General features: G+C 36.9%; 1 protein-coding gene across 3 annotated transcripts; it reads left to right on the plus strand.

Moving 5' to 3' along the window:
• On the plus strand, positions 1-16,213 carry LOC125246543 (inner centromere protein). 3 transcript variants are annotated; one of them, XM_048157490.1, is made up of 21 exons: positions 1-158; positions 881-1,030; positions 2,185-2,292; positions 4,302-4,885; positions 5,534-5,585; positions 5,714-5,786; positions 5,928-6,060; positions 6,149-6,185; positions 6,272-6,371; positions 6,587-6,724; positions 8,131-8,148; positions 8,582-8,691; positions 8,806-8,929; positions 9,023-9,145; positions 9,453-9,646; positions 9,728-9,827; positions 11,215-11,310; positions 13,042-13,122; positions 13,240-13,332; positions 13,595-13,742; positions 15,621-16,213. In XM_048157490.1, exons 2-21 carry the CDS (start codon positions 891-893, stop codon positions 15,803-15,805), a joined length of 2,637 nt encoding a protein of 878 aa, XP_048013447.1. In that variant the 5' UTR covers positions 1-158; positions 881-890; the 3' UTR covers positions 15,806-16,213. The 3 variants fall into 3 exon arrangements, with proteins under 3 accessions (XP_048013447.1, XP_048013449.1, XP_048013448.1); XM_048157492.1 differs by lacking the exon at positions 13,042-13,122; XM_048157491.1 differs by lacking the exon at positions 8,131-8,148.
• Positions 16,214-17,045: the final 832 nt, after the last annotated feature.

The following is a 17,045-nucleotide window of genomic DNA, read 5'->3' on the forward strand; positions in this document are numbered from 1 at the left end:
ATTTAAACCGTTTTGAGCGGGTGCCTGAAAAACAAGAGGCAGTCGAGCTAACCCTGTCGAAGAGAGAAGCTAGCGGCAAATGTTGAATTAACATCTAATGTTTATAAACAAAATAGTCGAAGTCTTTGTTTTTGCAGTGCGGTCGTGCATCTAAAGAAGTAAGTGTCGTTTTATAACTTATTATTTTACAACTGTTTAGGTTAGCTAGGTTGGCTATCGATTCTTAATGTAACAGTCAGACATAAATCCGCGATATTTTGTGTAATTTATTGTTCTTGCGACATAAAAATATAATATCTATGGGTGTTTATCTTATTGAAGCATGTTCATCTGCATCTGTGTGTTTGGACTGAGATCGGTATAAAGATTTAGCTTTTAAAAGCCAAATTAGATAGTTTTTGTGTTTTAAGTTTGTTAATTTGATCAAAATGAAAAAAATAATGATATACCATGTTATGCTTTTACACTTTGAAAGTGTGTGTTAGACACGGATGGTATGCAGTATGTAATAACTAACGTTACCTGCACCAAATGACTCATTTTCTTGAGGGAAACTGTCTTAAATGTTCAATTTCTCTGTTGTAACATGATAGAGGTCAAATTAGGCATGTCAACTTATGCAGACCTGGATGCAATTGAAATGCTTATGAATATACATTAGTTTTGGATCTTTGCTCTTTGTTGTCAGTTTCAAATTTGCCATGAGCAGCAAATGCATGTTTTTTTTCCTTTTTCACTGAAACACATCACCTTATATGTAGTGTAAATGAATGCATTTTCAATATGACAGCTTGATCAAGCACAGCAAAAGTGTCCTATTGTGTAAAGCTGCTTTGTTATTTATATTAATAAAAACAAAACCTTCCTTATGCATTTCCAGGGGAGCCACCATGAGTTCCTTGCCGGAGACCACGCGCTCCCTCATGCAGATTTTTAATGGAAAACTGCAGGATTTTACTAATGAGATCGATAATGTCCACATGGTGTGGCTGGAGGAGATCCAGCAGGAAGCTTATCGCATGTTTTCCAGGTGAGCGACACCTTAAATGAGAGGTGGAGTGTGTTATACGCTTCATACTAGGGCTGGGTATTGACACAATTTTCACGATTCGATTATGATTGATTCGATATCGATTATTTTGGATGTAGTATTTCAGTTACAGTAAATGGCAAATTTTCTAGAGGAAAAAAATCTCTCAAATAATGCTGTAAACTACACATGGGAGTCAGTTGGTACTATTAAAGTATATTTAAGGTTAAATTTAAAACTTATTTATATACAAACACTTAAATTACACTCAATGATGTTTTTATTATAAATAAAGTTTAGAATTACTTAATCATATCTACTTCAGTTCGTTTTTTTTTTTTTTTAAATATAAACATCTAAATCGCGGCTGTCATAACTGATTTATTCAAACATGCATTAAATTTTTAAGAACATTAAAAATTATAATGAATATATAACGGTGCATAGCTATATTTATCTAATGCTGCTTTCTAGAGTTCACTTTTCTATCTGACTAATGAGTTCATGGTCACTAAATGTTTTTTTGAGGTAAATGTGACGTTACGTGACATTGTTTACAAGCTGTTTTATTGACGTCTTTCCGAGGTTGAAACACTGATTGAGCGATTACACGACACATGATACGGATTTCAGTAAGTTGTACTGTATATTTTAACATGCCTTCAGATGTCCATGCATGTTTATTTCGTGCTGTAACTGGTATTAAAGCGGAGGAGAGGATGATCACATGCTTCTCTTGAACTGAGGCGCTACAGCGATCTGTCACGCCACATTAAACAGCGCCAAAACGGTATTTATTTTTTTGAATCTCATAGTAAGATGGACGTCATTTGAAATCTGAGACTTTGCTTCATATCAAAAGTAACAAAGCACAAAGATTATTATGATTTATTGGATGGGAGGCGCTACATATTCTGCTCATTCATCAACTGAAAACAGACTAGACTAATCGATTCTTGGGATTTAAGAATCGATATCGGTTCGTAAAAGTGAGAATCAATTAAAATCAAGAAATCAATATTTTTTTTTTTTTTTCACCCAGCCCTACTTCATACTGTTGTGTTCTGCACCCATATATTCTGTATATGTGAGATTCACTCCGTTACCATCCGGGTCATTAGACATATTAATAAGAAAGATGTTTTGTTGTACAGTGATTTCAGCACCGAGCCGGAGCTCATGCCAAAGACTCCATCACAGAAAAAGACAAACCGCAGGAAACGGGTGTCCATGGAGCTCAATGAGTCTCGCAGCAAAAGACGGTGAGGGTTTTGTTCATATATTTATGTTTACAGCAGAATCTATAGATACAGTTCAAGTTTTATTAGTTTAGAGTTATGCACTTTTGGTTACATTTCGAAAACAAATCTGGATTGTTTTTGACAGTTCTTCTGTAGTCTTGAAGAAAAAAATCACTGATTTCTCTGACTGTTGATATAAATTATGCATTCCTGTAGGGCTGCACAAATTGGAGGGAAATGTTGAATTGCAATTTAAAAAAAAAAATAAAAAAAACAGGTTGGCGGTACAATTATATATCAATTGGCTATAAAATACAAATTTCTATTGTAATATTTCCAGTGCTTCCCACAGGTTTGAAATATACTTGCGGTGGTAGCCGGGCGAAAAATCCTCCTATTACCCACGGCACAAAAATGGTCTACTAAATGTGACAAACAAACAATGTGTTGTTGTTTTTTTTTTGTTTTTTTTTAAACAGTATTTTTATTTAATGAAGTTAATTTTAATTAAGTAACATATACATTTAATTACATAATAACATTATGCATTATTATGCATTGTAAATGATGCAAAATTACAGCATTTAAATGGTTCACATTTTCCTATGTTCTCCTTGCTGTCATATAGTGTCTCTCTCAGTGAACAGGACACAGAGTTTACTCGGAAAATTTATAAATATGTGTCAAATAATGTTCTTAGTCTTTTCTTCCTGTGGGGGAGACTACAATAATTTACTATGAATTAAATGGAAATCAAATTAAATACAATTTGTGTAACCAAAATACCAATAATGCCCAAAAGAAAAAGAAAAAACTTAGCGTGTGACTTAATTATAAACAAGCCCGAAATACACAGGTACTCTTATTTTGAAATGTCTGTACTATTGCAGGCTGATCTTACAATTGTCTAAAACATTTTATATAAAAGCCATAAAGTAGACATTGTAATAATTCATCAACTTGAGTTCATTAGCAATCGCTTGGCATAAATCTGCGCTTTTCATTGATTGAGAATCACTTTAAAGCGGTCTGAAGCGCTGTTGCGTGAGCTTGTAGAAAGCGCAACAGCGCCCCTTGTGACTTTTCAAAATGCAGCGCCTGTGGGAATGTCAGCGGGAGTAAACAGTTTTGACGCACACATAACGCGCAGGTACGAAAGACTAGTTAATCGATCGCGGATGGTTTCATTATCTTGTGCGGATATAAAAGTATAAGAGGATAAAAATAATAAAAGCAAAAATGTGTCTCCGAATATACTTGGGCGGCCGTTATTATACGTGGGCGGCCCGCCCAAGTAAAGTCTATGTGTGGGAAGCACTGATTTCAATGCAAAGTAGTGCGTTTAATATTTTACAGGACAACTGTAAAATTATAACACTAATATTTATGGAATATGCAATACAATATATATTATAATTACCTAGTTTCACAGACAGGGCTTACATTAAGTCAGGATTAGGTCTTGGTTCAATTAGTACCTTTAATAAACATACCTTAAACATTACTGGTGTGCATCTTGAGACAAAACAATGGCACTAACACATTTTAAGATATGTCAGTACAAGATGCTTTAAGTTAAAACAGCTCAAACATGCGTTTTAGTCTGGGACTAGACCCTTGTCTGTGAAACCGGGGGATAATGTCTTAATTTCTTCATTTTCAAATGAGAGACCTTAAAGCTTCTGTTTTGTTGAGCTATTCTCATAACAGTGGCGCATGTTGCTTTCCCAAATGTAAGTTATAATCATCCCCGTGTGCAGTTTTTGCTATTTCATAATTGCACACATTTAATCATGCATCCCTGCACTTCTTCAGCTCGAACATTACAGCATGGTACTAGGGTTCAATTTGCAGTGAATGTATCAAATTTATACCTTAAAGAATTAATTAATTCTGCTCTAAAATATTCCCTCAATTTAAAACTCTGGCACTATCAAAACATTTCTGTTTAACTCTCCTTTTAATATACATAAATCCAAATTGGCAGCTTTTTTATTATTATGATATATGATGTTATTGTGCATCTATAGTTTCTCCAAGGGGAAACGCAGCAACTTGCGTCGCTCCTCGGTCCAGATGACCCTGAACTCCATCTCTGAGCTTGTTACGCCACACGTCCCGAATGACAGCTCCGAGAGCCTTATAGAGGAACCTGCTCGCCGCACGCGTCGCAACAAAACCACCGCTCCGGCTGAAACCGAACCCGTCAAGCGCAGCACCCGTAACAAAGGTGGCGCCAAAGCCAAGGAGGTGGAAGAAGTGGCAGAGAACATTCCAGAAGTGGAAGAACCTGTTGAGGTGCAGGATCGGATCCTGGTGTCCGAAGCTGTGGTGAAGATTCCCTCTTCAGAGCGTCTGAGTGCAGAGTTGATGCTGAACGCTGGTTTGTCTCCAGGCCGATCCGCTAATAAAATCCCCATTGCTGCACCCGGGTCGCAGACAACACCTCAGGGCCCATCTCGGACGTCAGTTCGGCGTTCCCTGGTGATTCGCCGCTCACTGGTGGGCCTCAGGCATAGCATGACACAGGAAGCTGTTCGCAGGGCATCCCGGCGCTCTTTCTTGAAGAAGAAAGCCAGACTGGGCAACTCGACCTGCAGCAGCTCTGTCAGCGGTGAGACTCACATTTACAGTCGAAACTGAACTCATGTCACTTCAAATCGCCAACTCTAATTGTAAATGAATGAGTTGAGGTCAGTGTGAATGCCTCAAAGGGATAGTTCACTCAAAAATGAAAAATATCCCATAATTTACTCGCCTTCAAGCCACCCTAGGTTTTTATGACATATTTTTCTTTCAGCCAAACACATTTGCTGTTATATTAAAATATCCTGGCTCTTCCAATCTTTTATAACGGGAGTGAAAGCGTCATGGATAGACGCACGAATGCACCATTTTAAGAATATGGATATTTTTCTTACAAAAACGCTTTGCTTCAGAAGGTCTTTATTAACCCCCTGGAGCAATATGGATTACTTTTTATAATGGATGGATGCACTTTTTTGGACTTCAACATGTGGCCCCCCCCATTCACTTCCATTATAATGCTGGGAAGAGCCAGGATATTTTGTAATATAACTCTGATTTCGTTCGTCTGAAAGAAGCAAGTCACATAGACCTAGGATGGCTTGAGAGTGAGTAAATAATGGGATCATTTTCATTTTTGGGTGAACTAACCCTTTTAATGATTTATCGACAGTCATGCTTGTTGTTTTAAAGTTTAACTGAATGATGCATTTATGTCCACACTGCTTTTTTCCAGAGGACATTTGTATGGACATTGAACCTGAGGACATGGAGAACAAAGAGGAACAGTGAGTGTTTTTGATTTGAAATTTCAGCTTATGATAGTTGATGTATTGTTTTAATCTGGGATTCAAACCCACAACCTTTTGGTTATCAGTTGAGATCTTTGAGATCACTGTTTCTCGCTTCTGTTTAGGGTCGATGCACCACAGAAGATGGCAGAACTGGCTACTGAAACCAACCCTGAACCTGAAATTGTCCAATCTGAGGTGCGAACCACAGCAGGAAGTTCTTTTCATATACCTTTGCTAATAAGAGATGCTCAACAACCCGATTTAACCAAACACAACCACGTTATGATGATTGAGTTGTGCAATTTGTAAATAAATGATGGCTGTGTGATTTCACAGGAACCTGAACCAGAGAAGACTGAAGAAAAGGAATCTGAGGTAAAAGACAAACGTCCAAAAGAGATTGCTGAATCTCCCAGCACTGTTGAGAACTGTCGCTTCACGCGATCCATGGCTCGTACTTCAGAAACAGGTACACGTCTAACAGATCTGCTGATTAAATAGAGAAGTTGTATATGTGGTGATTAGTAAGGTTTGATTTATTTATCTTCCTGTAATAGATGACAGTAGTGGGTCAAAGTCCAGAGGAGATGGCCGGTGAGCACAATGTTTATTTGATTTCTTAATTCTATTTAGTGGATCTATGCCTAGGTTTTGTAATGGTCTCTGTGGGTTTCCATCAGGCCTACACGTTCAGGCTCCAAGCGGCGGGCAGCTGAGTCAGCAATACAGGAAATCGGCACACCCAAGAAGAAGCACTCTCCTCCAAAGAAATGCCTCACGGTATGAGCATCTCTGACCACCGTAATGCCACCAGTCCACCAAAATGAACCCATTATGAAGCCAAAACATTCTTTGACTCTTGTTGTAAAGAAAAGCTTTCCGCAGACGTCCACATTAAGTTTCTCTGTGGTTGTTTGCAGATTTGTGGTCAGTTTCTTGAGGATTGGATTAGCCAATCCAGACAATCCATTAAGTGTTCGTTTGTGTCCGTGTAGAGTGTTGCTCCACACATGCGCTCGTTCGTGCACACAGTGCAGAAGAACCAGATGCTGATGATGACACCTGGATCTCTGGGCCGCAGCAATATCATGAAGTCCTTCATCAAACAATCTGCCAGCAAAACTGATGTCAAGGTGGGCACACCTTTCAGACTGTTCACATTCATCTGTGCACGTGTTTTTAAGGCCCTATGAAATCCCAATTTATTTTTTCACAAATTCCGATTTAAAACGCCACCATCTCGATTCAAACACCCGTGCAATCTTATTCCTAAACGGCAATGATTTGCCTGTCTATTAAACCTTTGTCAAAATCACACCGGAACATTCAGATATGCATCGCTGAGCCAGAGAGAGCAGTTGTCATCTATAGGTATGAAACCGCTTCACAAATAACACTTTTCAACCACACAGTATTGTTATTTCTGTTACAAATATCCATATCACAGAAGAATTGGGATAAGTTTTATAGTTTGGATAAATAATATAAATATATATAATATAAAAAATAGAGTAAATCGCCATTTGAAAGTAGCATGGCGCTTCAAATAACGGTTGTATAGATTGCATCGTTACACCTGTAGGTGGCGACATGTGACTGTTAACTATATTTGTCATTGAATCATTCATTCAAGAGATTTGTTCAAAAATGCTCATTCATCCAGTAATGAAACAAGTGAAGTCTTTGAGTGAGTCATTGAATCATTCAAGAGATTTGTTCAGAAATCACTTGTTTCATTACTGGATGAATCAGGAAGTCTTTAGGCTTGTTTGAGATGCATCGCCACTTCGCAGACCGAATTGGTGTATGACATCAAACTGCAGCGAGAGCGTTTTGAGAGCATACGATTCCTTATGCTTTTGAATCACTCTCGTGGTACTTTGATGTCATTCAGAGTATCATTGAGGGTCATTGAATCGGTCTGCGCAGCGCCGAAGCATCTCGAACAAGCCTTTTATGAGTGAGTCATTGAATCATTCATTCAAGAGATTAGTTCGAAAATGCTGATTCATCCTGTAATGAACAAGTGAAGTATTTATAAGTGAGTCATTGAATCATTCATTCAAAGCAATTTTTAATCCATTCAGATTCATTTAAAATTTTTATATAGACTGCAGCAATTAACATTTGTCTCAACCTAAATTACAAAATAGTTATTTTTAGTTGTCTGTTCAGAATTGAGTGAGAATTGTGATAGATTTTAAATATTTTAAACAAACAAAAAAAAAAGGTTATTTTTCAATTTATCCAGAATCGTGCAGCTCTGATTCACGGACACTAGTCCATATTGTGATTTGATTAAGTGTAGAGCCTACTTTAGATTTATTCATCTGAAATTTGCCACATTCTGTCATTCCGTGGTATACAGTAAATTTTATTTTTATACCTGGATATTACGTTTTCACCCACGTTTTCCACATTGCGGAAATCATAGGGCCCTATTTTTTGTACTTCAGATTAGGTTACTTCAATGCTAATATGCTTCTCTAAGATGAAGTGGTTTTAGTTAGTAACTGTACTTCCTGTCTTTCCCCCTCAGTTGGGCTCTGGCTCTGTGGTGAGTATAAACGAGTTCAAACCGGTGTCACTTCCATGTCCGTCAACCATTTGAATTCACTTTTGTTTGACACTTCCTTTTTCTTGTATTATGAGTGGGTTTTTGTTTAGTTGCTTAATCCTTAACTCGTCATACTATACTTCCCTTGGGCAGTGAAGGCACTTTGTGTCTAAACTGAAACAGGACTGACCATCCCATTCAGACTTTAACCTCATCACTCATGTGGTGTATAAATGTGTGTCTTTGTGGCTTGGGAAGTTTATATTCACCCGTTTGTGTCTCTGCGATGTTTGCAAGAAATCTGTCTGTTTATAGTCACTTTTCAAATAAAGCAAAAGCTGCCGTCCTTATATTTGGTTTAGCTTTCATCATCCTTGTCATTCACTTAATTGCTGTAATTGAGGTAACTCTAAAATGAACGCTTTTCCTCCAGGAGCGAGAACGACAGAAGTGGGACGCCTTGAACAAGAAGATTGAACAAGAGAATGAACGAAAGAAAAAGATTGAGGAGGAGAGACGAAAGAAACAGGAAGAAATGAAAAGGTGGGAACGTGATTTGGACTACTTTCAACTCGTTTATTATATTAAATTGAATTATTAATCTGGTTTAAGTGTGAATGCAAATCTGGACTCATTGGCGAATTCTGTCCACTTTAGAAAGCGGGATGAACGTTTGAAGCGTGTTGTTGAGGCTCGAGTGAAAAGTGAAAAGGAGAAGGAGCAGGAAAAGAAAAAGAAGATTGAAGAGAAAATGGCACAGCTGGAGAAGAAAAATGATTTGGTTGGTACTGAAGACTGAATGGAAAGCCACGCTGTTGAGTTGGAGTTTTTGATTTAAGTTTTTTTAAAATGATGTTGTTTTCCTCTCTCTCAGATGCGAGTTGAGCGAATGGCAGAAGAAAAAGCCAAAAGGAAGGTGGCCACTAAACGACAGGAAGAACTGGAGCTGCGCAAGAAACAGGAAGAGGCAGCCAGACAAAAGAAACTTCAGCAAGTTGTAAGTCAACACCAGCATTCAAAGTGGAGAGTCCATGTTGAAAGAAGTTTTGCAAGTGTGATGGGACCACTAAAATATATATAAAAAAATGTGTGTATGTGTGTGTATATATATATATATATATATATATATATATATATATATATTTCTTTTCATAATTATATACACTACAGCTTACAGATTTGATCATTTTAATGCATATTTTCTGAATAAGTTAATTTGTTACTGACTCCAAACATTTAAACAGTGTAATTTATTTTTATTTGTAGCCACAATAGTTAATTTATATACTTGTCTTTTTCTTTAGGAGGAAGAGGAGCGGCGGCACCAAGAAATGCTGGCCAAGCGCAAGGCTGAAGAGGAGCGAGAGAAAGCCCGCAAACTGGCCGAGGCCACTCGCGCCCTGGAACTGAAGAAAGAACAAGAGCGGGAGAAAGAGAAGGAGCGTGAACGTGAGCGGGAAAGAGAGCGGGAACGAGAACGACAAGCTGCAGCTGAGAAGTTGGTTGCTTTTTTGTGCACGTGTTTTTAATGAAAGCATGACTTTCAAAGATACTAAATATGCCTGTTTGTGTCTTGCAGAGAAAGACTAGAGAAAGAGAAGGCTATTGCTCTTCAGAAAGAACTGGAGAGAGCAGCCAGAGAGAAAGAGAGGAGAGAGATGGAGGAGAAGAGGAAGATGGTGAGGATTTTAATTGTACTATGCCATCTATTTTTATGGACATTTTAGGATATTGCATAAAGAAACACTGGATGGAAATGCCAAGATGTGCATAAATTCTTAAAAAGGGGGTTCAAAAAAAGTATGCGCTTAACTGAGACACTCATTTTATATATATATATTTTTTCCTTTAATCCAATAAGACATTCACAAACTACAATGAAAACGCATTTAAAGGTGCCCTAGAATCAAAAATTGAATTTATCTTGGCATAGTTGAATAACAAGAGTTCAGTACATGGAAATGACATACAGTGAGTCTCAAACTCCATTGTTTCCTCCTTCTTATATAAATCTCATTTGTTTAAAAGACCTCCGAAGAACAGGCGAATCTCAACATAACACCGACTGTTATGTAACAGTCAGGATCATTAATATGTATGACCCCAATATTTGCATATGCCAGCTCATGTTCAAGGCATTAGACAAGGGCAGCCAGTATTAACGTCTGGATCTGTGCACAGCTGAATCATCAGACTAGGTAATCAAGCAAGAACAATAGCGAAAAATGGCAGATGGAGCAATAATAACTGACATGATCCATGATATCATGATATTTTTAGTGATATTTGTAAATTGTCTTTCTAAATGTTTCGTTAGCATGTTGCTAATGTACTGTTAAATGTGGTTAAAGTTACCATCGTTTATTACTGTATTCACGGAGACAAGAGCCGTCGCTATTTTCGTTTTTAAACACTTGCAGACTGTATAATTCATAAACACAACTTCATTCTTTATAAATCTCTCCAACAGTGTGTAATGTTAGCTTTAGCCATGCAGCACTATCAAACTCATTCAGAATCAAATGTAAACATCCAAATAAATACTATACTCACATGATCCGATGCATACATGCAGCATGAATGACGAACATCTTGTAAAGATCCATTTGAGGGTTATATTAGCTGTGTGAACTTTGTTTATGCAATGATAGAGTCGAGAGCTTGGTGGCAGGGAGCGCGCGACTTAAAGGGGCCGCAGCATGAATCGGTGCATAGTTAATGATGCCCCAAAATAGGCAGTTAAAAAAATTAATTAAAAAAAATCTATGTGGTATTTTGAGCTGAAACTTCAGACACATTCAGGGGACACCTTAGACTTATATTACATCTTGTATAAACTGGTTCTAGGGCATCTTTAACAATTAAATCCCTTGCTGCGCAACAAACTCGCGTCACTTTGGATAACTGAATTAACCAGTGGACCAATCACATTGCACAGTATCTCAAATGTTGGTTTGATCATTCTGAAATGCCTGAGCCAAAGTCTGTCATTAAAAATGATTTAGTTTAATTTCTTCACAGAAGCGTGATTCATAATCTCATTAAATTTGTGTGCTCCTTTAACAGGAGGAGCAGAGGAGGGCCGAACAGGAGAGAGAAGCCCAACAGAAACGTGCTGCTGCTGCTGCTGCAGCCTCAGCATCCCATACAGTCACAGCTCAGGTACTTAACAGCCAAAATCAATGTTGGTCAGAGTCATGGCTTTAATGTTATTTTAGTATTATTTATTAATGTCTTGAACTGCCTTTTATTTTTATATTTTCAGTTTTTATTTTAATTAGTAGTTTTTGTTCAATTGCCAAACTGTCTTGAATGTTTTTAGTTAACAATAACACAGGACTTGTGGGCCCAAAGAAATACATTTATTCTCAAAAACAATTTAATTGAAATTAACTGTTTATTAATAGCTATTGCAATGCATACATTTGCATTTATTTTTGTTATTTTGAGTTCTGAGAAACTGTTAATATGTCACCAAAACAAACACACCCCAACCCAAAAGGATAGCCCTGCCCCTAATTCACTAACACCTCCCCCATAAAGCGTGGGCACGCCTCCTACTGTTGCTTGGCCACAAGTGTTTTGGCACTCTGTCTGATCCACTTTCAATAGCGTTTCTCAGAAATCTGTTACTGCAACTTTAAAGGATTAGTTCACTTTCAAATGAAAATTACCCCATGCTTTACTCGCCCTCAAGCCATCCTAGGTTTATATGACTCACTTCTTTCAGACCAAGACAGAAATATTAATGAATATCCTGAGGCATCCAAGCTTTATAATGGCAGTAATGCGTTTCCAAACGAGTGTGAGCTGAAGAAAGTGTCTCCATCCACATCCATCTATCATAAACATATTCCACATGGCTCCAGAAGGTTAATAAAGTACTTCTGAAGCGTCATATACAGGGCTTGACATTAACTAATTTTTTGCTCACCAGCCAATGTGGCTAGTGGTTTTCCAAAGTTACTAGCCACTCAGCATTTTCACTGGCCACAATTTTGCTGTTGGGAAATTACATTTTATATGATTAAAGTTGACTCTGGCATGCTTAAATTACTTGATTTTGAGTCATTTTACTTGATTTACAAGATTTAAAAATTCAAACTTACAAATGCAGATTGACCACCCAAATCAAGACTATACATGAGGTATACAGTTATTTTTGTTAAGCTATATAAAAAGAACAAAGCAAATTACAAATAGTAATTTTTAAAAAAAAAATCAGATACATATGTTTATTTAGCATACATGTATACATGTATTTAACATTTTTTGATGTTTGATTAACATTAATGACAGAGGGGTATTTATTTGGGGGCTGCTGAATGCATGGACGTCATATACTGACACATATCCAGTTTTTACCCACCTGTTTACGTCCACTTAGCCGTAAGCCATAGCCGACTGTATTCACGCGAGATACTCCACACGATGCATTTTGACATCTGTGTGTGCGTGTATTCAGGCGCAAGGAGAACTGAATCGCGCGCGACAGAGAGAGCGCGCACGCGAGCGCTTCTGTTGTGTCATTTAGCACGATTCCACCTATCCCACCTTCATAACCGCAAGTTAATCGATAAAGAATTGTGACTGAATTGTAATTTTGTGATACGACGAGCTTGGCTACTTTTCATTTGGCTGTAGGCTGAAATTATATTCAACCCGCCAAAGTGGCTAGTGGGAGTGGCTGTCTTACCCGCCACAGCTGAAATCTACCCGCATTTGGCGGGTGTTAATGTCAAGCCCTGGTCATATACACCTAGGATGGCTTGAGGGTGAGCTTGAGCTAATTTTTATTTGAAAGTGAACTAATCCTTTAATACATTTTAATGTTTATTTTAATTCTTGGTACACTGAATACAATTTTTAAAGACGTTTTTGTTAAATTAACAGGTCTCAAAAACACAAGCAGCTAGTATGCTCAACTCCACTATAACTAAGGGTTCAGCTCTAAACATGACTGTAGATATTGAGGTAAATGTCTTTTCCTTCCCAGTTCTTTCGATGCCTGTTCTTTTTTGCTGTACTGTGTATTTATTAAACTTGCTACTAATAAATATTTTTACTAAAGCTGTTATTCCATCTCCACAGAACTCTGTCCTGAAAACTCCAGTTGGGAAAGGAGCCGCACTGAATAAGACCATAGATCACGGAGCTGGACTCAACGTGACCGTTGACATTGAGGTGAGGTCACGGCAACTGTTATGCATCATTTTCCCTACTAAAGTACAGAACGTGTCGGATAATATTAGTAAGCACAGAATAGCTGCTGGAGAAGGAAAATTTAAGACTTTAAATTCCAGTTGGACATTTTTTCCATCTAATTTAGTTTACCAAGCTCTAGTTTGGTTTTGTCTGTTTCAAGGGTTTTTTTTGTGTGCATGTAGAAATGTATAAAATGATCTCAGCTGGTTTCTGACCCAATTCCTTGTTTTATACCTTGCAGCAATCTCCACAGTCCTATCAAATTACTCCTAAGGGCCAGAAGGTGACAGTTTTGGTCAATCCTGAAGACTATGGCATGGACCAAAACAGCGACGACTCGACAGATGACGAATCAGCGCCCAGAAAACCCATCCCATCCTGGGCTGAGGGTATGATGCTTTTTGGCAACTGCTGGAAATGTTTATTTGTAGTTAACTTTCCATCTGTGATACAGTTAAGTAATAATCTATAGTTGGCTGTGCATTAAAATATTCATGATGTGGAGATGAAGAACCACCCGACATGAAGCGGAGTGCATTGAAATCATTTAAAGCACAGCTAGCTGTAGATTACCCCGCTTATACCATGGTCACTTGACAGTATTGACAAGTTAAAGCTGTTGTTGATGTTTGCAGTGCAAATGTTAAAGCACACACAGTGTGGTGATACAGAATATTAATGTGCACCTTCCAGCCAATCAGAATAGAGGTTATGCATTGACGTCCCTTTCCTGCCAGAACACGCCCTCCTTGAACACAGTGGCAAAAATACCTGCCGCATGAATGAATTTAATAGGGAAATGAAAGTCAAATGATTATCAGTTCAAGTTAAAGGCAGATGGCCTTCATAGTGTTCCTTACAACTTAACAAAGAACAAGTGATCCATGGATGTTGACATGCGGCCGTGATTTGTGTTTAATGACATTTTATATGTGCCTGATTTTGACGCCGGGAAATGCATGAGGCAAACTTGCCTGTGAATGCTTTATATAAATACAATATAGGTAGGTCTAAGTCTGGGTGATCACTTGTATCAATGTTATATTTATCCTCCAGCCCTAAAACTTGGAGGTAACGCTTTAGAAGAAGGAATCATTCTTGAAGAATGACTAGGTACTTGAGTAATTAGTGATGCATTTTATGACCACATTGAGAATAAAAAGGATAATCTTCAAAGAATTACTATTGATCTGGACCATTATTTTAAAGTGAAAAAGATAACTAGTAGTTCCTGCATAGTGACTAGGTAACATTTGAGTAATTAATGATGCATTTTATGACTATATTCAGAGTAAAAGACAATTGCTCGCATCTCAGACACTTTAATGTTGTGATTAGTCATTAATTAGTAATTCTTTATAACTTGTCATAGTTACCTATTAGTTCTTAATGATGCCAATCTCATTCTCTAATTATTGATTAGCTAATAAGGAACTATCTTAGTCCTAAATTTGATATTACTGATTAGGTAAGCTTGTTTCTACATTAGTGAAATACACAATAGTAGTAGCTGAAGTGTTAATATAATACTACTCATTAGTCCCTCATAGTTACTTATTAATGACGAACTATTATTCTAAAGTGTTACCAACTTGGATGTTTTTTTTTTGTTTTTGTTTTTTAATAAACACTGACAAAAACTGTAAAATGATGCAGAATATAAATGTTTAATTGAGTTGTCAGTACAATATGTAACAATTACAGTATATATGATGTATGATTTTTACCCCAAAATTCAACATTAATAAAATGATAACTGCAAATCCACATTTCGCTGACTGGAGACCAGCTGTTTCTGTGAATTGCAGCAATCCATTTGCTTCCCTTTTCTTTTGGCAGTCTGTAAAAATTTACCTCAGGTTTCTTGTCAAATCTATTTGTACAGTCAGTTGCACGTCTCTTTTCCCATTTAAGAGTAGTTTTGTGTTTTACACGCTGAAAACCAATGCTGTCACTCAGGGTTTTTTTGCCCTTCAGTGGGTGTAACCACGGTTACTCCACCTGTTCAGGCAGGCCATGGTAAAAGTTCATTTATTAAACAGTAATGGTATATTTTGCAATAGTTTTTGCTGGGAATTTCAGATTGTTCACAAACCGTTTCATGTTATGTTAAAAACGGGCTCCAAACAATTTAAACTGGTTTTGACTGAATTCTGATCTGAGCATTTTCATTCTAACTCTCAGCCCAATAGAAAAGTCATGTTTATTTTGCAGTATCTACAGCATGCTACTGCATTATTCTAATGTGATATGTTGTGTTTGTGCAGGTATGCAGTTGCAGCAGTCTATAATGAAACAATATTATAATCCACTGGATCTCAATTCCTATTTTGGAAAACCTGAACCACCCAAGCTGGAGGCGATCTTCAGGCGGACCAAACCTCGCTTCTTCAAACGCACTAGCTCGGCTGTCTGGCATTCTCCACCACGTTTGGGAAATTTGGGCAATTAATAAGCAAAACTTTCTTTTCTACTTATCTGTCGTCTTTTTATATGTTGTCTTTTATACATTGAACTCTCTTTAATAAAGCCTATAAAAATCTATATGTAAGTAGATTTAGACTGGAAAAAAAGCAGAATGTGTAATTTTAGATTACACAAAAGGAGTTTGACAACAGTTTTTGGGCACTGACGGCAGACCGGAATGGTCTGTCAAATTTACCTGCTTTGGTTTTAAATGGGATTACGTTGTCACCCATGTATTTAAATATAGTATCACATGTAATACATTTGGAAGTGTACACAGGAGCTGCTACAAATGTGATGGTAAAGTAGACGTAGAAAATATGGGTGTGGCGTTTTCCCACAATTCACTTCACGAAGAGTGTCTGGACTGTCAATAAAATGTATAATTTCTAAATGTTTGCAATGTCTTATTTACGGTAGTTTATGATTGAAAAATGGACCTGTAAATTGAATCATAGCATTATCACTGCTTTAATAAGTCCTGTTACAAAGGACCTTTTGAGTTTGTTGTAAAAAAATAGAGAGAGAGAGAGGGAAGGGTTTTTCTTGGAATAAAGTTTACCAGACTTTCAGAAATGTGCTCTTAAGCTCAGGCACAACTTTATTATTTATGAAGTTGGTCAGGTTGAGTGACGGTTAGCTTAAACAATTAAGGAGTCAACTTTTTTTTTTTATTAGGAGTGCAAAACATACAACATATGGTGAACACAAAAACAATAAAACGGCAATGAAAAATAAGCAGAAATGACAAATGGATAATAGAATTATTTAAGTAGTAATAGCATGTGTAATAAAAAGATAACATTTTGTGATAACGGCAACAGTAATATCAATAATAACGATAGTAATACTAAAGATGGTGATGATGATAATATTTTGTATTGATGGCAATAGTAATAGCAATAATGTAACAATAGTAATGCTAAAGATGGTGATGATGATATTTTGTGATGATGGCAACAGTAATCTCAATAATAATAATGATGATAAAATAACAATAGTAATAATAATGAAATAATGACACACATACCCAAAAAAAGGAGTCAGCTTTTAATGTGTTTTTTTTTTTTTTTTTTCTAAAATACTGAAATACACAATTTATGTAATTTTATATAATATGTTTTGGAGTGAGATTATAGCACGAACATGAAAAAAACATGAAATATTTCATATTAAATGGTTGTTTTCATTTTATATCATGGATGAAATCATTCAATTTGAATAAA

The sequence above is a fragment of the Megalobrama amblycephala genome, linkage group LG15 (genome assembly GCF_018812025.1).
Source record: "Megalobrama amblycephala isolate DHTTF-2021 linkage group LG15, ASM1881202v1, whole genome shotgun sequence".
Lineage (NCBI taxonomy): Eukaryota > Metazoa > Chordata > Actinopteri > Cypriniformes > Xenocyprididae > Megalobrama > Megalobrama amblycephala.